At 41.1% G+C, this 22,583-nt stretch overlaps 2 protein-coding genes across 4 annotated transcripts in view; both read left to right on the top strand.

The window, feature by feature from the left end:
• The window catches only part of Ipk1 (Inositol phosphate kinase 1), a 213,593-nt gene that overhangs the window by 105,363 nt on the left and 85,647 nt on the right, over nt 1–22,583 (top strand). The gene's annotated exons all lie outside the window — the stretch shown is intronic.
• On the top strand, nt 4,298–9,158 carry LOC147872630 (uncharacterized). The gene is made up of 2 exons (XM_087355814.1): nt 4,298–6,622; nt 8,485–9,158. The coding sequence occupies exons 1-2, from the start codon at nt 6,439–6,441 to the stop codon at nt 8,922–8,924; spliced, it is 624 nt and encodes a 207-aa protein (XP_087211940.1). The 5' UTR covers nt 4,298–6,438; the 3' UTR covers nt 8,925–9,158.

Raw genomic sequence — 22,583 nt, 5'->3', positions numbered from 1 at the left:
TTGTTTTGCAGTGGCAGTGTTTTGTAGGTTGCTGTGTCAGTAATATCTTCGTATTCCATATACCCTCAAACGAGTGACGTCGGTAAAACGCACATTTTTGTCCTGGCTAATGGAGATTCCAACTTTTCCTGGGAGAAACAGCGTCTCCACCTTCACGTGATTGGCAATCAAGTACCCGGATGAGGCCGCAGTTGAAAGTGACGGCCGGAATTGACAGTCTGCTAAATTAATATCGACTGGGAATGGCTGATATTTCATATTCATCATGATTCAGCCCTACGTTGATGTTCACGCCAAGTTTGCCACGGCTGACGCGAGCAGCGAAGTCATTCTCTGTGTGCTTGGTGAAAGCTAGGCCAACCCGCCATGATAAGTTCCCCTCCAGTGCCACCCTCTGTTAACCTTCTTTAGTGCAGTGTTGCCAGTCTTCTGGATGTGTCAGACCCTAGTTTCTTCTTAGTTCTTTATTCAAAGGGCAATGAAAGGTCAAATCAGATTCGAAATCGACGTTAAAATGCGATTGAGATTACGCAGTTCATATTGTTTTCTTAGAGCTGTGAAATCAGGTCCATTGACGGGTTTTTGGCACATCTCGCGCGGCAGAAGCATAATGTAGATTACTATTTAAATTCATGTAACGATAGATCAGCCCTTTGAACCAGAACTAGTCTAAATATTTTTTAAAGAATCCGGTCCTTACCGCAAAGAAAACACGACAGTTCGCCATTAAAACCCTCAACTTGTTAGCGATGTTTGAGGAAATAATCCCAGTTGACGGCGCTAATCATATGAAACAGATTAAAATGTAGACTTGTTGGTTGTTAAAGCAGGCTGGTCAAAGGGTTAAGAGAGCGGTATAAAGTGTATGTTATCTCAGTTCCGTAGGCGTGTTAAATCATTTTGTTTTATATCCACGGAATTTGTTTGTTGGACAGCCTGTCTTTCGGCTGTGCGGGCAACATGCCACGACCTTACGATCACTGCGTCTGTTGCTGCGTGTCCTGCTGATAGCGGCACAGCCGCCAATTGTTCTGTCTTGTTTGCAGAGTTGTGTCATTTTCGTTTTACTCCAGTCTGTTGATGTGCATCTAGCGTGTTATTTTTTCATAACATATTCCGTTATCATATTATAATCCGTGATGCCACTTATGAATTTAGAGTTACTGGGAGTGTGTGACTTGATCCTTAATATTGATCAAAGGACCGTTACGATTCAGTAAAAATATTTTAGTTTCTCAGTCACATACGAAAATTGAACTTAGTCTGTTGATTTGCAGTCGGATACTGAAATCATTATCATTGTGATAATTTTAAGTGAGATACATGTTTATACTGATTTTAGAGATTAATGTTCAAAGAGTATTATGAAATATCCATTACATCCGTCGTTCACGAAGGGTTAAACAAAGTGGAACTTTAACAATCTTTCCAGCCTCAAGCATCTGGCGTTATTTACAACTTTATTGACCAGCGATAAACAGCTACGTGTGTTATTTCTGCAGTGATGTTGCCTGGTGACATTACGTGCTAGTTTGATTTGTGAAACACAGCACAACTCCAACTGTTGTAGACCCAGTCTTTTCGTCACAAAATCTCAAATTAAATTTGGTCACAACGTTTTTATACTGTGCCTGACATTTGAAGGCGAATTCGTAACCGCCTTCTAGCGCACAGGCAGCCAGAATCCTGCCTGCGGTGACGATGATAGATACGTATCTTTTTTTCAGGTTTGCATTCACATGCACAATTTCTCCGAAAATATTACGCTAAGAATAAATAAGATACAGAGTTCGGATTTTACTGGGATGGAAGTTTTGGGAGCCTAAATACAGAGTTTTTATGAGTGTAATTCGTGGATCACAATTGATCCGCGTAATAACTACAAACGAATCGTGAAACATAATTAATAAAAAAACACGTAGTTAGTACAGAAGTGTTAAGATACCTGTGGAATAAATTATGTACCCCACTGACGTCTTTATTATCACAACAGGGTATTACAGTTCTTATGCAGAAACATTAATTGGTCCGTCAACCCTCAGTAATTTTCAAGTGTCTGGGAGCCTAAATTCTTGTAGACTCTTCACTGCTTTCACTTACTATCAACTTATTTACGATTTGGGTATGATAAAGTCGAATACGGTCCGCTCCAGAGTCGGTTCATCGCGTACCTCAACATCTTCACACGGCCTGTCACACTAAATTTAGAATGATGGTCCCGAGTTAATTATTCATGATATTATCCTTTTCTCTTGGCCTCAGATTAAAAGAATTCCTCTGCTCTGACTTGTCTTAAGGTGAGATATCGCATCTGTTCGTCAGCAAATCTCCTTCCTTCATATTTTCGTTTGCATTAGAACGCGTTTTAAGCTGGTTTGCCTTTTAGCCCACCTTTCTCGGCAAGGATCTACACCGGACAGGACAAGACTCGTTTGAGAACTGTGTCCTTAGATTGGTTGTCTAAGACCAGTGTTGTGCAATCTGTGTGTCGCCGCAAGGTTAGAGGTGTGATGCGAATTTTCGTAAGAAATTGTAAATTCCCACGTTATAGTTCTAAAAAGGAAATATCTTATCTCACGTAACTGGAATTTGTAGTACACACACAGATTAATAATTTATAGCTTTATAAAACGTGTTATGATTTGTTTCCATGTTCCTGCATTGGGGCAAGGATTTTATATATGTACAGGTGTCCCTAAAAGATGAATACACATTATAAATATTTTTTGGGACACTCTGTAGATACGTATTTATGGTCATGTATATTTTCGTACTCTTTTTTCGTAAGGCGAAATTTTGTGGTTTGCCCGTCATGTTTTTGACAAGTTAGGATTTTCGTCAGATGGAAATAGTTTGCAGAACACTGGTCTAGACCAAAGACAGGCAGCAGACAAGCTGGTGCATATTTTTGCAACATGTGACACAGCAGGGCGTGCCATATCTCTGTAGCGTACCAGTTGCGTCTCTGCAGGGGCATCGCGGCCGATGACGAAGAAACCCTTGTGTCAAACAGGTGCAGACTATTACATTGTATTGCGTTTCTGTAGTTCGTGTCTCTGTTTGCTGCAAACTGCCCCAGTATATTCACACTTCCGCGGTATGATTCATTGGACATTCGATACATTTTTTAATTAATTTGAATACTTTGACAAATCTCGTGAAACTACAAACGTTGTATCTCCTTTTAGCTCCACAATTATTCACAATAGCCATAACGCCATTCGGGGTAGATCTGAGCATAATCTCCCATGAGATAAACAGAACTTTGTTACTAGACCATAGAATTGTATGAACTAACTATTCTTTGTGCGATAGTATAGAGTTATCTGTTGTAATGACGCTGCATCACTTCAGAAGATTGCAAGAGCGAATGAAATGAACGATCTCTTACGAGCCGTGAATTCTGGGATGGATACATAACGGAACTGCCTTCTTTGAGGTTAGGTCCACTGTAACGTCGTTCACCGATATTATTATAACTGAACACGGCGTCAAAGCCTGCTGTTCCATAAAAGACGGTGGATTTCTTAATTATCTGAGCGAGTATCAGTTCTTGAAGGACTGCGTTTCTAGGAGTTCATCTGTTAAATAATCCTATGAACCGTGGAGCGTAATAGAAAAAGATGTCATTTAAAATGAAACTACTGCAAAGCGAAAGAATAACATATGTGATTCCTCAGGTTCTCGCGGCGGTGGATATGCCGATGTTCTGTGTTAACGTCTTGCGGTCTTAAAGGCTGAATGTGGAGACTACTTTTTTCCCCAACTGTTGGTATAATCGGCGCGGTAGTTTTTGGCCCGTGGAGAAGCTGGCGGACGGGCCTAGCCTGTGTACCTGAGGTGGCGCGGTCAGCGTATTTCTTTTGTTTGGGCGTTCAGTCACACAAGCTCCTCGGTGCAGTCAGTGACTCGCTCCTAGCCTTCCCCTTGAAAATTCCACCGGCCAAAAACTACTCCGCCGACTATATCTACCTACACAGGAGACCGACATCTACGACATTAATGTTGGTTATCCTTGTTATGTTGTACATTATTTGATGTGCCTTACGATTTTGAACTTTCCGTTTTTAGAAGATAGCTGTCTCCTTGGCTGTAGAGCCGTGTAGAAGTTTATCGACGTTTCAGAGTTCCATGCTGCCTCCATCTTCAGGGCGCCCTGATATTGTGAACTTCAAATCCTCCAGTATGTATTTAGTGTTCCGCCAGGTGAAGTGTTAATAAGGTTGAGACACATAAGTTAACAACATGGCCCAGGGCGAACAGAATGGAAAGTTTATGAAATTTTGTTAACCCTGAGGATTCTTAAATAAAGTTTGTAAATAAAGCTTTTGTTGTTAATTCAGGAACATTGCGGAACTACTCCAGACTGTCCTTCGTCAGTTGTGTCTGTGGAGTCTAATAAGTATAAAGTGTAGTGAGCCGACCAACTGTTGTAACAATGCAATTGAGAATCGCAAAGCTAATGACACTTTGGACTCTTGATTTTAGATTTTCGTTTCAAGTGGTTTTGTGTTAATTCATGCGTACTAAATGTCCCACCAATTGTATTGTCCTTGATCTGATAATCGTATTGTAATCGTAATCGAAATGTGCCATGAACAAGTACATCACATTCCGGGTCCTAAAACTTTCCTCAGCGAATCGTATCTCATCTGGGCTTTTCACATATGACAGGACTACTTTAAAACGCGTACTACACTTATCACTATCAGTGACATTTGAGTAGCATTTCAGGGCGAAACTTGTTTACAGGACTGGGTTATCGGTCAATATAACGAAGTTGTATGCCAAGCAAAAACCATTTATCGTACCTAGATATATTATATTTATCTCTATAAAGGCAAGTGGAGGTATCACTCAATTCGGCCGTGGCCTGCTATGTACACGCACTTCTATACAACAAAGAACAGGCATTGTATATGTATAACCTCGATGTAAGATTTGTGCTAATTTTTCTTTTTTCACAACATTCATTTTAATTTTGACATGCCGCTTTATGGAACAGTGCGCTGGAACAAAGTACACTTCTGTCATCCATACTCCTATACATATTAACGCTTAGCGGCTTCTGGGTTGAAGCAAAGATACATAACTAACTAACTAACTAGATGGCTTACCGAACCCGAAGGTTCATCACCAAATTAACCAAAGCCCTCCACCGGACCCTGTCCTGGGCCAACAAAATCCAGTCAACTTCAACTTCTATCTCCCAAAGATCCCGCCTGAGTTTATCCTCCCATCTACGTCTAGGTCTCCCCAGAGGTCTCTTCCCCTCAGGCTTCCCAACCAATACCCGGTGCACACCTTTTGTCCCATCCATGCGCGCTACATTCCCAGCCCATCTCATTCTTCTCGACTTAATCACCCTGACAATATTGGGGGAGGAGAACAGATTTTTAAATGAAGCAAGGAAACATTATTATTTAAATTTGTACACTCTGCATTGTTACGCTTTAATGGAATGTATGCATATTTAAGTACTATTTTCGATTTTCTCTTCAGTTTTGTGGGCAGTTTTGTACCTATATGAAATTGTATTATAGCTTTTTTTAAATTTTAATTAACCATGCATTGTACCTCCATTATTCAATAATTGAAGACTGAAGGTATTTATTAGCTTTCTTAAACCTGGTACAGTGTAAAGCCAATTAAAGGTACGTTTCAAAAGGCACTTAAAATCCGTAACAGGCAGTTCTGAGAAGAACGAACAGTTAAGTTGCAACTTGGAAGGAGCCTCACGAAGAAACAGCTGGCAAATCGATTTCGTCCATGCAGTAGCACAGGTAAAATACGTTTTTAGCAGGCTTTGGGTGGGAGGGTGTGAGTATGAATTATGGAGCCATTGATCAGGCCACTCACAATGCTTTCTGATTAATACACTCTGCAAATAATTGTCAGTCCATTTCCGCTACGCTCGCAGGTCGAAGACTGTCTTTCCGTCTTGTACACGTTTCTTGGGGCGAACACAGATTATTGCAGAGAATGAAAAAAGAGTCCTGAATTTCACAGTTCCGTGCGTTTTATGTAATACCTTACTCTGAATACAGTGTGCCTGTCCTCTGTTCCAGCGCCTGTGATTTTCTTAAGCCGTGTATCGGCTGCCGCGCGAGGCAGTGTTCGTTGCTTTGCCTCTCAAAGTCGATACCATGTTGCCGCGCTCGAACTTGGCGCATGTCGAGCCAAATCGGAGCGGTTCTTTGTCCCGCGGCAAAGCGATTTCAGTGTGCTGTGCTCTCTCAGCTCACGGCTGCCGCGCCCGATTCTAGTAACCACGAACACGGTTTTAAACATAAACAAACGAACGAGTTTGCCGCGCATGAACAGCCGCGCGCAGTCGATACACAGCTTAAAAGTAACGAACTTCAACCGCAGCGGACTCAGTGACGCTGCAGGTCGCACGCGGGAGCCGGAGCTGTATGTGAGTTGCATGTATTCGATATGGCGATGTCCGAGAAATCTTTTGACACAGAGTTGTTCATTATGGAAATTGAACAACGACCAGCACTGTGGAACAGCGGTATGAAGGAACATAGTGATAAAAATATAAGAAAAACTTTGTGGGAAGAAATAGTGGAGAAATTCGGAGGGGACGAACAGGATGTGAAAGAAAAGAAACAACTTGGTAAGTAGTTACAAACTATTTATGTAGGTATTTTCAGGTGTATACGAGGTGCGATCGAAGGGTTTCCAGACTGCACGTATAAAACCCCGTACACTTATCTCAGGTATTAAATTCATCCATCACCCTCGAAGTAGTTCCCCTGGGAGTGAACACAACGATCCCAGCGCCGCTGCCAAGCCTGGAAGCATCCCTGGAAATCTTTCTTTGTCAGCCTGTCAAGCACCATCTGCGATTCTGCCTGAATCTCTTCTATCGTCTCAAATCTCCTTCCCTTTAGCTGAGTTTTCATCTTTGGGAAGAGGAAGAAGTCACACGGCGAATAAGGAGGGTGCGGGATGACGGCCATGGTGTTTGAGGCCAAAAACTGCCGAACTTTGAGGGCGGTGTGCGCTGGCGCGTTGTCATGATGCAGCAGCCAGTTGTGGTTGTGCCACTTTGACGGCCGCTTCCGCCCTTTAGAATCAGCTGACAGGTCCTATAGCCTATCCCAACAATGTCGCACAAGTCGTTGATGGTACGACGTCGATCTTCGTGAATGGCCTGCCGAATCTTCGTAACATTTTCGGGCGTTGTGCTCGAAGATGGTCGTCCAGAACGCTCGTCATCATTGACAGAGGTTCGGCCATTTTTAAAACGTGAATGCCACACAAAAGTTTGTGCACGACCCATTGCGGACTCCCCAAATGCTTGCTTTAGCATTGCATAGGTTTCCGTAGCCGTTTTGGCGAGTCTTTGGCAAAATTTGATGCACACGCCATTCCGAAATCGCATGAGGGTCGGTGTAATGCACTACCAAAACGCCCGTAACTAAGAAACAAATGCTAATTCGATGATGCCGGCTGGCACACTGATTCACTATGAATGTAGGCCGCACCCCCTAAAGGCAGAAGCTCGTACTACATCCGGTTCGCCCTCTATTGACACAGTCTTGAAACTTTCCGATCGCACCTCGTATGTACGTGGATTTCTACATGTAAATTAGTTAAATGCATTTGTTTTGCCATGGGACCTGGCCTTCACCAACGAAATATTGCAAAAACATATCTCGACAAGATACTGGACGTCTTGTATTTCTTGTGTGATCTCGTGACGTCTCATGTGATGTTGGAAAATAATGCAAAGTGTCTTCATATCTGATGCCTTCTCTGGTGCGAACAAAGTTATGTAAAACACAACATGCCTTCACGATATCCTATATCTACGTCCAATGGGCGATGGAAAATGCCGAAAGTACACTCGATGTACCTTCGAACTCGGCTTAGCCTATAGTTGAAGATTTTCTTCTCGAGTCTTAAATTGTTGCCGAGATAAGGACGTATCAGGTTTTCCGAGAGAGGGAATACCTCGTCACCAACCAATACATATGGCATAGGTGTAGTATTAGTTGTAGATATTGGACACTTATCTGGGATTTGCAGTTCCTTGTTTATAAGTTTGTGATAAATAGCGGAATCTTTGAAAATTGAAGAATCGCTACACTTTCCGTATGCTCCAACATCAGTGCTGGTGAACTTGTAATCTGCATCACAGATTGCAAGTAACACAATAGAAGAATATCTCTTGTAGTTATAATACAATGATCCGCTGTGAGGTGGCCGATTCTTTCTGATATGTTTCCCGTCAACAGCACCTATGCAGTTCGGAAACTGTGCTTGCTTTTGGCACGTTTCCGCAATATCTTTCCATTCCTCCTCTGTAGGTTCCCGTAAACATACTTATTTCACCTTGGTCCATATGGCAGAACAAACCTGTCGTATTATTGTTCTGACAGTAGTCTTTCCAAGTCGGAAATTATGGGAAAACTCAGCAAAACTGCATCCCGTGGCTAGATACTTGAAAATATACTTTTTTGTTATTTTCAGGTGTACAGCTACAAAAAAAATGGAAGAACCTCAGAGACAGTTATTTCCGAGAATTAAGACGGTTAAAGAACATACGAAGTGGTGCCGCAGCCCCCAAAAAGAATTCGTACATATATTTTGACCAGCTTCGCTTTCTGAAGGTGGTAGCAGAAAGTAGTCCAACGGCTTCCAATATTAAGCGTCCTACCGAGCAGAAACGTCCATCGTCCCAAACCTACCGCCCCCCTCCAAAGAAAACACGCACTGAAGATTACGTTGGTTTGGAAATGGTTAATGTTTTAAAATCAAGTCTTCAAGCTAGACAAGAAAGTGAACACCATGACTCTGATAAATTATTTTTGTTGTCACTTCTGGATGACTTCAAAAAAATACCAGACTACTCCAAAAGTACGGCGAAAATTGAACTGATTAAGTTGATTCAGAGTTATCAACCAAAATGAGAATTATCCCAATTCACGGACTGCATTCGACAATGCTGCTACCCCCACCTCATCGCACCATCCACAACGTGGTTATTATTCTACCTCCTATCCGGACAGGCCGTCAACATCAGACCACTCCTTGGAACATTCTGCTGTATCGCCGGAAACTCTGTCACAGGGTTCAGTTATTTAACTAAATAATTAACAATTGATGTGTAATAACTGAAATAAATTTTGCATACCTTAAAGTGACCATGAGTTGTTGTTTTTTTCAGGGCGTATGCTCTGGCGAAAATTTGTATCCATTCCTTCTGTTTCCTCCCTGATCAGTAGTACTAGTTGGTCGAACGATTTCACACTCATTCTTGTGTAGTTGAAAAACTTCTCGTCGTGTTTGCGTAAATCATCCTACAGCAGATGGAATGCACCTTTTGTAGAACGTTCCAAGAACATGGGATGTATCCAGTATCGTCGATTTTGCTTTTTTCCGACGAAGGACATGGTAGAACAGTAGGGTTGCTATCTCTTCAACCTCCATTTAGATACTGATAAATGCTTGCCGCGCGTAGTCGCCTTGTGAAAGTCGCGAATTAATAAACCGCGCGCCGCGGCTAGTCGCGCCAGTGGGTCCCTAGCCTTCCTGTTCGCCACCGCGTCCAAACCAGTTGTATGTGCCATCCATCCTATCCAAAGGATACCGCCGATTCTATACGTGTGAAGCTGACCTCTGTTGATACGTGAAGCATAAAGAGTGGAACTTTATTTTACCACAAGAGCACTAGGGAACGAGTTTCTTGTTATGTAATTTTCTCAGTTGTCATTCATTGTCGTAAGGTTTTAAAATCTAATGGTTGAAATATTGACACGAACAAATTCATTCCGGTTATTCTGTTGTTGAGAGTTCCTACCGGTAGCAGCAGTGAGAGAGAGACTCTACATTGCGTCACGGGCGGGACTGTCAACTGCACATGGCATGACGTAATTCGACCCCCCCCTTCTGCAATAAGCTTTGAAGAAAGTTTGTCTTTAAGAGATTGGTCGGTCAGTCATGTGGTTTTATGACTATCTCATGAAGCAGAGTCGTATTTGAGAAGCTGATAATCGCTGAGCTGCTCAACATATTCTTCGCCTTTCATGAAATTCGAAGATTGATTACTGTGTTAACAAGACCCTTCTTCCATATTCGAGGCATTGTGCAGTTTTTCATAGCTTGCTACTTTATTTTAAACCAACACCCAACCAGAAGCTACCCCACCCCTTTGTCGACTGACCTCACCGCTGGTCTTTGTTTCTGGAAGTCTTCATTCGTAACCTGAGGACACTCCATACCATGGTGACCACAGATGAGCTTGACATGGGGCTACATATTATATGGGTGTAATTATATTTTAGTTATTTCTGGGTAACTATATCTGACAATTGCCGTCTTCAGAGGCCTTTGTCCGCGAATGGTCACTTTCAAGAGGACATCATGGTGAAAGTAACGGCCCGCGGGCTGCATCCGAGACCCGGGACCGCTTGTAATGAGACTCACGAAATTGTATTTTAATAACGTTACTAATTACTGCACTATAGTTTATTTAATGTACTTCGAGGAATTAAAAAATCGTGATTATTTTTTAATTTATATGTTGATGTTAAGTGCAAGTGCTCATATGCTATTGACTTTAAAACCGTGCCGTAAAATGTAAATTGTGCGGGTAAAAACTGTCAGATACACGCCGTTGCAGGAGGATATTTAAAATAATGTGGAATTCTATAGTAATGTGTAGACTTTTTTAACAGAATTTGCATTTGAGCATATGCTATGGTAATTTGCTTTTTCTGAATAAGTATTATTGAAGAGGTTGTGTAGTCTGATAGAAGTTTACCAACGTTTCAGAGGTCCTTGCCGCCTCCATCATCACGTCATAATCGCCCTTGCGATGGAGTCAACTAGGACCCAGAAGACAGCCATAATTGTAAATGTAAAGTTACGGTAAGCAACCGTGGGTAGACATTATCAAAGATAGAAAATGCTTTTCACAAAAGTATAGATGTAAGAGGAATCATGTTTTCTTCCATCCGAGGTTTTTATAAATTTTCTATACAGTAATCGTGGCCGGCAATTTGGGCATTGGAGAAATAAATGAAACTAGATTTGATGATGTCACGGGTTGGATCAGTCGCTAATGTGGCCAGTCGTGGGATGGATCTATTGGGATTTTGGTCATCACTGCGTTCAGAATGTTCCTGGAGCCCCTAAACCCTCCTGGCCAATGACCTTGGCGCTGAAGGGGCCGGAGACTGAAGCCAAGAATTCATTTCCTTTTTGCGCCGAAATTAAGAATGCGCTGATCTTTATCTCCGCTTTCTCACATGAATCGATTGTGTGGTTTTTCAGCAGAGAGGCTGCTTTACAGTAAACCGGCCAAATTTCGATTCAATTTTTGAAAATAGCTGTGCATTTAATGTTATGTTCTTATGTGTAACTGAATACAGTAAAACCTAGTATTGTTTATTCAAAGTAGTACTGCAAAGAAAATAATGAATTCATAGTTCTGTATGACCCATATTACGAGATCATATTATTTGTGATCAATTTCTTGTGACTTACATAATTGAATAATGTATCTGGGCAAGTCCCTTCCAGATATGTGAGTCATGAAGGTATAAATCACAGGTAGTGTACGAGTAAGTGCATGTTCTGACAAGCTTGTTAGCTTGTTGCTACAAATTCGTTACATGTTGAGAGCCTGGAGCTCTCAAATTCCCGTATTGGCTCTGTGTACTGAAATGATGTGTTCTGCAGGAAATGCATTGTATCAAGGGAAATCAAGAAGTCTGATTGAGGCTTGTTTTCGTCACGAATTAGAAGTTGTCAATCTTCTGAGGAAATCGTATGATTGGAGGACTTACGTGCCTTGTTGTTAGTTTTTAGGTTATTTGACGACATTGCTTCAACTGTAGGTGTTTAGTAGCTTCGAATTAGATTAGTTATGTATAAGTGGTTTGAAAGGAGAGGGTTTAGAATCTATTATCTCTTTTCCTGTCAATTGATGTGACTCCATCATTGCTAATATTTGCACAACGAATCTAATCCATTTTACCTTCATTAAGATATGCACCAGTTAGACTAAAAACATCTCTCTCTGTTGTACGTTCAAGTAGGTGGCTAAATAGCGTTTTTTTCTTGAACTGTATCTGTATTCATCCGCGTTTCGTGCAAACAGTAAAAACGTGCATTGGAAACGTCAGTTAATTCGAAGATCTCTGTCTTCTGGTTTGTTGCGCTGTGTAGTCTGGTCGATATTTACCAACGTTTCTGAGGTCATACTGCCTGATGAATCGCCCTGATGACGGAGGCAGTATGACCTCTGAAACGTTGGTTAACATCGACCATACAGCGCAACAACCCAGAAGACAGAAATCTAAATACTCACCGCTGTGAAAACCTCAAATCTTACATCAGGCAATTCATCCACCTGTAACAAAGATGGACAGTTTTCTACCTCCCTGTACGACAGTGGCCTCTACATTACGTGACATGCCCTTAATCCTCCGAGACATTGTATCGTAGGACGATGATTCCGTACCAACTTTTGCAACCCTCTTTCTAAACATGCACTTTTATGAAGAACTTTTCTTTCAACAACGGTCATTATACACAGCGGTTAAGTGGAATTGGTCGTTAAATGCAACCTTAATTCCTCTAAAGTAACATAAATCTAAATCACTTTCTCATTTTATTTTCAGATTTTATAGGTCTGCTTATCCGAGCAGCTCCGTTACGGAACTGGAAAGATCTGGAGTAATGTTTCTGAAACTGTGCAAACTTATGTTGTAGTTGCATCAGCTTTGAAAACTGTTCCATGGAGTTTAAGAAACACGTGTTAACTTGGTGGTGGTACATGTGGATTTTGTGGATAATGGAATATTTATTATAAGATAATTCGCGAGATTCCTAAATGGCTGTTTTAATTTACATTGCAAATGGAGACTGTAAAAAGACTGTCGTAACTGATCTTAGCCTTGATTGATCGATATTTTTTTAGAGACACTGTTTAAACTGCTGAAATTATTAATTTAAAAGGAGGAGGTCTCATTACATTAAAAACAAGTCTTTGAATTTGCCTGGAGAGGACAGGAAAATATTAATTTAACCTCAATCATGATTGCTGGTACCTCCAATCAAGATTTGAACCTGGTGTCATCTTCCGAATACAATTCTACGACTACGCCGACATATTGGGTAGTCATTGAGTTGATCGAGGAGGTCGTGCCATCGAATAATATTAAAACTTCTGGTCTCTGTTCAAAGTTGCGTGAAGGCAAGAGGAATTACTGGACATATTGAACGGAATAAATAAGGTCGCTGTTGCTGTTTGGCCCGTGTGACGAGTGCTTGGTCACGTACTCACTCGATCTGGCAGGGTCTGTCCTTCCCACTCTGGCGTCGTACTGGCTTCCATTCAGACTACGACGTAGCGCCCTCCAGCCGAGGTTTTTCTGTCACTCTGCCAGACCAATGCAGTTTCTCTGTTTTGAAGGCGTACGTAGAATTGAACTGCGTTCTCTCCGTACCTCGTAGATGGAAGGCTGGGACTCTAGAACTATTTTTACCGTGGTTTTTCCGGAGTTATTACACAATTAAAATGTTAAACTCATTCATAGATCTAGCAGAGTGCGCATAAGTAATCAGCTGTCTGATGCAACTTCTGTTCATTATGGTTAGAAAGAAAATGCTTTATTTCAAACTATTATATGTAAGGTGTTAAGAAGGAGGTTGGTCTGTTTGTGACGCGGATAAAACTGAAAGATTTATGATTATCTTTTATGGTTTATCGCATAACGCTTAAAAGGGGAAATTCATGGAAACTTCATGGAGCAGACTGAAGATGTTGGGAACATGTCCTGAGCGGAATTCTTGGGTGTAAGAGCGAAGGAATAGGATGAGGATGGATAAAATAGCATAATTAAGAGTATCGTAACTTGTACTGCTCAAAAATGTTGTTTGACCTCTAAAATCAAGGAGTATGAGATAGGCAGGATATTGAGCATTCGTTTTAGGTATGAGAAATTAATATTACAAAATTGTCGTCGCAAACCTCAAGGAAAAGACTATTTGAAATCCCTATACTTAGACGGGAGGATAATATTAAAATAAATCTTAAAGATGGGGTTTGGACTGGATTAATCTGGCTTGCAGAGGGTCCTGTGGCAGGCTCTTGTGAACGCGGTAATGAATCTTATGGTTTTATAAAAAGCTGATAAATTATTGATAAACAAACGACTGTGTAAATGTGCTCTGCTCCATGGAGTTAGTTTTCATGAATTTTATTTTCCGTTTGCGCGTTAAGCGAATGAAAATTTTAGTAGTATCATTATGAATTCATTACGATGATACTACATGCGTCTTCTCTGATGAGGCGAAAGGTTTTGTCTACAAGGCACGTCATAAAATTTCCTTGGAAAGAGCCGTGTTTGAGAAGCATGTTTTATATCATTCGGTCTGAAACACGCGTCCGTTCGAAGAATTTACGCTAAATAACTTCTGTTTTCATTTTGAGATCACTTCTTGAGAATTCTGTTGTGTGTCTGGAAGAGATATTTTTAAACCGCCGATAGCTGTAAGCCCTCTTTGTTTTGTAACGTCTATTTAGAGCTAGCTACTAAACCGGGGGTCTTTTAACCAAGGCGTCTGGCAGGCACAGGGATTTGAAGTCTTCCATCGGTAAGTTTGCTGCATTTTGACAACATAGACCAGTTCTCTTCGTGAACGTATTTCGACGGATTCGAATTTAACACGAATTGAGTTTGTGCGTTTCTGCTGATCGTTTCACACATTATGGCGGCTTTCTCTTTGCTGTAAAGAGTAAGTACTTTTTAACGATGTTTCTTAAATTGTTTAAATTATAGATTAAGTTTGGGGTTCTGGAATAATAGAATTCCTTGTTTGGAACCCGATTTGTGACGTTAAGGACACCAGTTTCGGAAGAAATTTTTCGTGAAACTGTGCCGACAACACCATGCCAGAGGGCGTTTCATCTTGGTTAGTATCAACTTCATGTTTTCACCGATACGAACATGATGGCATTGCGATGTGATTCTGAAACAACACCAGTTTCATTCACTGTATTGTCTTTAAATACTGTATTTTGTCTCTAAACGAAACAAGTGATCTTAACACAGGTAGGCTACATGCTTACGAAAGTGCGAAGTAATAATTATAATAAGGCAACTACACGAAACCCTTTGTTCCGTTCGTAATGACTGTTGAGTCATTGAAACCTGGGATTTAAAATTTGCGTGGCGGTATGAACACATCTGTTGGTCGTTCTGTTATTAATAACATGTACATGATGCAATCCTGGTGGAGTCTAAAATTCGCCACGTTCAGATCGAGTGCGTAAAGAAGGAGGATTTTTATAAATTTTCAATTGAAAGGTAACAAATTTGTGTCTTACTTGTGCTACTACTTATTGTGATATTCGTCGTGGTTTTCCTCAGAAAAATATTGTAAAGGTTCTGGCAATAGATGAGAAAATAAATATTGCAAAATAGTTACGGAGTGGTATGAGCGCAACCTAACAAATATTTCGTCGATATTTTATAATAATGTATAATTTTCCGATCATACTTTTCTATATTTCACAGTTTGTTCATAAATAAGTGTCATTACATTATATTATGATTAATTTGTTTATTTACTTTGACTTTTCCTTGTCAGCCATTAATTCCACACATTATTAAATTCTTCCAGCGCAGATTCAATGAACGCCTTAGACAAGGGTTTAGTGCACATAATGAGAATCCTCACAATTTATATTCTTCACCAAAGTATCGTCAAAGAAGGAGCATACTTTACCTGGACCGGCTCGACCCAATGGTGGGCCCCTGTGTGATATACCATACCTTCAGGTTCTATAAATGGACTCTGAGTGCGCCTTCCCGATTCTCAAGGACTCTGCTTCATGAGTTGTCGATGCTGGAACAGACAGATAATTAATTGTTCATACAAAGCGAAAGTCATTGTGTGAAAGTCTCTATTATAGCTTACACCACTCGTTGTACATTATTTTAGGTAGACGTTGTATGCATTGTATTTTAAGATTAAATCTGACGGTTGCTCGTTGGTTACATTCTGTGCCATAAAGATAACGCGAAAAAGAGGTATTTGGGTGACCGTTTGATTTGTAGAAATTAATAGTAAATTAAAGTTTGGCGTTTCTGCTGATACACAGTAAACTTTACATTGACTGTATCATGGAGTAAGAGGGTGGACAGGTAGAAGCTACATTGCTTTGGATGACGGGTGCAACAGAGTAGATGTCTCCCCCTTTTTTACCAGAAGACGGGGAAGTCCCGTTTTCCGAAACGTAGTGATCTTTAAGACTTCTTAAAATCAGGCGATTGCTAGAAGTCTAAAACGAAGTAGTAATTCAATGCGATCGGCAAAGACATTCAGAGAAAGCAAATGCATATTACAACGTCGGCTTTCGGGTGTGAGCAGCGTCGAAAGAATATTATCCTACGTTTCGGCAAATATTGTAACTTCTATCTTCAGGGTGATTGTTTAATGAGTGGGAGTTCTCGGAAGCTTTTTGTGGGGCCGACTGTAGGTGGCGAATTTTTTGGATGTGGTGATTTATGGAGGCCGCTGTTCCGTTCAGAAGCCGAAGTTGTACGCGGAATTTCACCCGGAAACCAAGGGACAAGATACATACTTGCGCACAAACCAATATCATTTGAAGTTGGAACAATAAGCGAATGAACGTACGAATCTCGTCGTGACGTGTTGGCGAACACTAGTGTAGCTTTGTATGCGCCACTCCACTCATAGTTCTTGCGAAACATTGGGAGAGCCTTCTGCGAGTAAGAACCTCGTGTTGCCAGAAAACCAAGCCCTGCGTTGGCATTCTCTTTGTTGCTGTAGGTGACTAGTTTGCATTACTTCACTACATATTGTGCAAGAATAAAGTAGAAAAACAAACCGACCTAGTTATGCAGTTGCTTTATTTGTTATATTTATTACTGCTAAGCCAAATTATATTTATGCGCATAATATTAATACGTTGTTAAACGTATTCCTATCTATAAAACCTTCTCGTGCAATCAGCCGCTTTAACTGGTAACCGTAGTAAACCGACGTTTCGGGAACAAACTGTCCCCAACTTCAGGGTTCTGATATGACTGGATCCTCGAAAGTCGCCTGCCAGGGGACAGAGTTTGTTCCCGAAACGTCGGTTTACTACGGTAACCAGTTAACGCGGCTGATTGCTCGAGAAGATTTTATTGATTGCACTTGCCGCGAAAGTCTCAAATCCTGTAGTCCTATCTGTAACATTTTGATGAATGTTGTATGATTTTTCTGACAGAATGTACTTCTTCTGCATGCAACTTTATTACGGTATCTTGTTGAACAATCCCATCTGTTGTGGTATATTTAAAGAATGACAACATACATTGCGCCATGTTGTATCAGGCTGTTTGTGTAAATACAGTGGTTTGGAATATTTCGCTTGGTCTGTATATTGAAGACAGTAAGTGAGTGTCTGTTGGGCTACGGACTGTGATGGAGGATTTTGGTTTTATTTTCACCCCGTCCAGACCGGCATTGGGGCCTACGCCTCTGCTGTCCACCTCTCCTGCTGAAAACGCTGCCCGTGGCAAAGATTTCCGAGCGTAAAATTTATCACTCGCCTCTATATGTTAGTGCCAAAATATAGAATGCTTGGATATTTGTCTCCACGCCCTCTATACGCCTACATAACACGGTGACGGGCACAGATTCGGCTTTACCGTTTAAGTATAGGAACCCCGAAGGAACATCGCCGTTTCCATAAGATTGAGCTATCCTGAGTTAGTTGTGTCCGACTGATCTCCGAGGTCCATTTTAATAGTGTTCCAACTTCACTCTGAATTTTAGTGTTTATATTCTCCGGAAGTTTTCTAGTTACATTTTTAATGGTTAATTATGTATGTTTGGGAGAAGACTTTGTGTTGTACTTAATTTATTGAGATATTAAGGATGCTTGTTGATGGGTCGAATACTGAGAACAGGTTCCTTTTCATTTCCAGCTTGATGGGGGTTTTGGATAGGTTGTTTCGTGCATGCTACATTTTCGGCCCATCTCGGTGTTCTTGTTGTAATCGACCTATAGTACTATCTTGTACTGTGAGAATACAAAGTAAGAAATTCTTCGTTCCTTCCATTTGCTGTCGCTTTGTCTCTTAGTTCCAGATATTCTTAGCACTTCGTTCTCGTGCATTATAGGTCTCATATGGTTCTCTGAAATAGCAGGGAGTATTTCCCTAAGCAGCATTAACAACTTGATCTTTGTACTGGAAAAGCTTCGAGTTTTCTTTGTGGTAGGGACTGACTTTTTAAATACGATGTAGATGAGATTTTACAGGAGTGAGTACTTAACTATCTTGCCAGCCTCTAAGTTTGTCGCAGTTACTACGAAGTAGCCTGGTCCTGTGCAGAAATAAAAGTGATTGACTAATCGTTTTGTGAGTGGCTTTAGGCTGAGGTTTAACTCGTATCCGGTCAGAATTTCGTTTCCGTAATGAATACCTATGTGCGCCTGGCATTTGGAATATAACTGAAAGGTGAAAGGGAGATGTTTAATTTCTACTTCCACCTTGCGATATTTTCAGATCCAAAAGTGTGGATGAAACAAAGCAAATCAAGAGGAGCTGACTTTCACTAAAACGCTATACGTAGACGCAGCGAAGTGTAGCTACAAACATGGGCGGATGACGTTGTGTTGAAGTATCCCGGTGCTATTCAGTTTTCTGAAAGGATTAACGCACCGTCTACACACCAACATGTCTTGCAGCGAAATGGTTTAGTATTCATAGGAGTGGATCAAAGCTTGCATTGAGCTGAGAGGCATTTTATACGCTGAGTTCAGATTATAGACCATATAAAAGAGTGGAAAAGTGTAATCCGTGCCGGAATACACGTGCTTTGTTGCAAATTATGAATTATTAATGAAAGATTGCCTCAGTTATCTTACTTAGACATTCGAAGTTTTCAACTATACAAATCACGCGGTCTTAAAGTCTTATTAAAAAAAATGTAAATCAAGGCGCAGTGGCCACGCTGTCTGGGGCTTGGACCTCGTGCGCCTGGTCGCTGGGACCGTGGGCTCGAGTCCCACTCAAGGCATGGAAGTTTGTCCGCGTCCTTCTGTGTTTGTATAAGTAGAGGTCTTGCGTCGGGCTGATCACTCATCCAAGGAGTCCTACCATTGTCCAAACAGATCAAGAAACTGAATAAATAAACCTCGACACCTACTGGTAAAAGAGGATAACGTGAAAGAAAGAAAGAAAGAAAGAAAGAAATCGAGGCGCATTAGGTCTGTGCTAGCCTGCGAGCCTCGAGCATATAGATTAATGGCATCGAATACTGGTTGAGTCAAAACATTTGTTTCCGTCTTACGTTTCCAAAGATGTTTGTTTTCGAAAGTTTTGCCGTACATCGTTGTGGGGTCCAGTTGCAAGTGGCGCTAGTGTCGATCCCACTTCACGAGTTTCTTCATCCGCCATGTTGGAAATACCGATTGCAGGAAATTGAAAAATACATTTTAGACTAGTCCCAAATGGCATAACGTCCATAGCAAATGTCATCTAAACCCGTCCAGCGGTTCTCGAGCTGAATCGTGCGGACAGACAGGCATGACCAGACTCATACGCGTTTGTTTCATGCACATCTTGCAAAGAACACAAAGCGACTTCTCATTCGAAAAATATGGACATCCTGCAACATGTAGATGTTTCTATTAAAATTTGTAAATTGGTCCTCCTGAACATTGGATTTCTTGTGTATTTAACGATTTTAGGCATCGTGCTTGCGAAAAGTGTCATTTGGTTACTGTTGAATTTTGCCTTGTTCACTCTCCCACCAGGAAAGGCGTATGCTTATGAGATCGCCGTACTCTCGTTATGTGTGTCCCCTTCCCAGATCGATTGCCACACCATCTGACTTGAACGCACTTCCATTGGAGGCAAACCATCACTTGGTACAGAGTCCTGAAAGTGTGTACGGCAGTAGATCTTCAATATGCGAACTTAGATATGGATTTTTTTGTTGTTGTTGAATACACAACAACTTTGCGGCCTTGAAAACAGTTTATTTTAGCCATTTACTGCGACAGCCGTAACTGATTGGTCATTGGAGTTTGGAACGTGAAGGTTTGTATGAAGATAAGGCAGTCTTATAAGTTATTGTTTGTAAGTCAACACTGGAGACGGTGCAGAATTTTGAGGTTATGACTGACAAGTATAATACAGACAGGGTGTGAACTTAAGTGTCAGATTATACCAACAACAGCAAGAATAACAACACCAATAATAATCATAATGTAACATATTTCTCTGCAGAATCTTATGTGTTCTTTTACGTAGTTCTTGCTTATTTTCTATATTTGTTTTTGAAGACAATTCAAATATTTATAAAACTGTGCCCTAAGTCAATAAAGCATACGGATGACTTGGACATAAAACGTCACGCATTCTCGTCGTCGTAACTAAATGAAAGAACGTAGTGACCTCCACGCTTTAGCATTTTTGAATTGTGCGCCCTGGTGGACTCTGCGAAGACGAGAGTTTCACCGGCTCCGCTGAGAAGTAAACCGGCCTATCTAGACGGTGGTGACCTGACTGAACTTTTTCTGAAGGTGAAGATTTCACTACGGCCAAAGCGCTGCAGCATGAAGACGTAGCGTGGGAGTGGAGATAAACCTATTGGGTTGTCAGCTTCACGCTTCGGTTGCAGGCTGTCTGGACCCCAGTATCGGTATGGACACGGTGAAGAAGAGACATCCCTACGGCGACCGAAAATCGAATCCTTGTCATCACTCCATAGCCAATCATGGGCTCATCAAGTTTTAATGTATTGTTCTTCGTTGTGTTGTCCCTTTGCTTATTTTGCATCTGTTCATTTTGATTCGAGGTTCAGGCCCCTTCCGTGATTTTGAGAAGAGAATCTCATCTCATTCGTAATTTATTCTGCTGATACGGATTACCTGTGGCAACCATTTTGCTTTTATACCGTTTTGAGCCGTATACAGAAGATGCTTGTATATGGAAAAATGTATTTTAACTGTTTGAAGCCAAAGCTAGACTAAATTATATTGAAGAATTTAGTCCGTACTGCAAAGCAAACAGGACACTTCGCCATTACATAAATCAGTTGGTTATTAATGAAAAGGAAATAATCCCAATTTACACTGAAAATCGTATGAAACCCATAAATACAAAATAAAAAGTTGTTTAATGATCGTTAAAGCAGCTGGTGTGTGTGTGTGTGTGTGTGTATATATATATATATATATATATATACCGCAGGCTTTTAAAGGGATAATGTAAGTTTGGTGATAGTGTAAGCTCATTATCTTTAATGACTTGTGTAATATTTGCCGCAGGCTAGGGCATATATAGTGAAGAAAAATAGCGTGCATCATCTGTCTCTTTTCCACCACGTGCAGACCGCCTCTAGGTCCAGCCCAGCCTCCTATTCAGTCGGTACCACGGATTCCTTCCCTGGGGCTAAAACTACCGGTACGTGGAACTGCTCGCTCCCGTCTAATTTCGGTTCTAGAATTTGAGAATCTTTGCCCCTACACTCTCCATACGCGTTCGTGCTGTGACAGGGAAGACCGGGGAAGTAATTGTCTCCTAAGAGAAATGAGGGATAAAAAGTGTTCGTTAAGTTTAAAATTTACATAAACGGACATCTAATCTAAATGGCATACTACATGATTCTGCAGCATGAAATGCATTAAACATAAAAATATTCTATGAAGTGATAGTTGAAGGCATTGCTTTGACCGGTATTTCCCTCTCCTCGGGGGCAATGATGGTCACTGTTTAACCTTCAGGATGGCACTGAAGTAAAAATGACGGTGACTGAACGAATGTTTTATTCGTAGTCAGCAAACACATAAGTTTCAGTAACTGCACCAGAAGAGGATGGCAAAATTCGGTTTTGTCTTTCACTGGCTCAAGCACTAGGTGGCAGCATCTGTCTGCAATCATTTGTCATTAAAACGCGTCTCCGTCATTTCCCCGTTCTCCCCTAGGTAGACACAGGCGGTATATTATCATTGTTATAATTGTTGTAGTGGTGTTTTATGCAGTGATGAAACTCGCGAAGCAGAGGTCAGAGATGTGTTGCGTATGGCTGTTACCCACGTAAACGGCTAGAACGAGAGGCCTGTACTTTACCTCGCATGTAACAGCCTGATCGGCGGTGATTAGTTATAAGTAACTTAACAATTATCCAATCCTTGCCATTGATTAGGCCTGTTGCAAAATAATGTCGTTATTTTGCCTAATAACTTGTTGAGAGGTTTTCGTGATTCCCGTGTTACGCTATTCCTGTCTGTTGTTTACGTGTCCTTGTGTTAAAATGTTTCATTACTTATTCTGAGTTGTCGCAGAACGGAAAACCATTTTCCTGTCTTGATAAGTCATTTTACACACGGAGATTGGTTACTTCGCCACGGCTGTGCGTGTTCCATGGTTAGCGGGTTTCTGCCTTATTTCAAGATTAGGACGGAAGTGGATGGATGTTACGTCCTTGTTTGGCTTCCCTCAGCAGTCCCACCAACTGCATTGTTTAATGTATCAGCACAAAACAGTTTTGCAACTGTTGAAAAAATGAAAGAAAACGTTTGCAAACATAGA

Source organism: Zootermopsis nevadensis, unplaced genomic scaffold, assembly GCF_977971745.1.
Source record: "Zootermopsis nevadensis isolate Lab colony 2312 unplaced genomic scaffold, Znev_1.0 Znev_ptg000025l, whole genome shotgun sequence".
NCBI classification, from domain to species: Eukaryota; Metazoa; Arthropoda; class Insecta; order Blattodea; family Termopsidae; genus Zootermopsis; species Zootermopsis nevadensis.
This window is presented reverse-complemented; position numbering and strand designations above follow the sequence as displayed.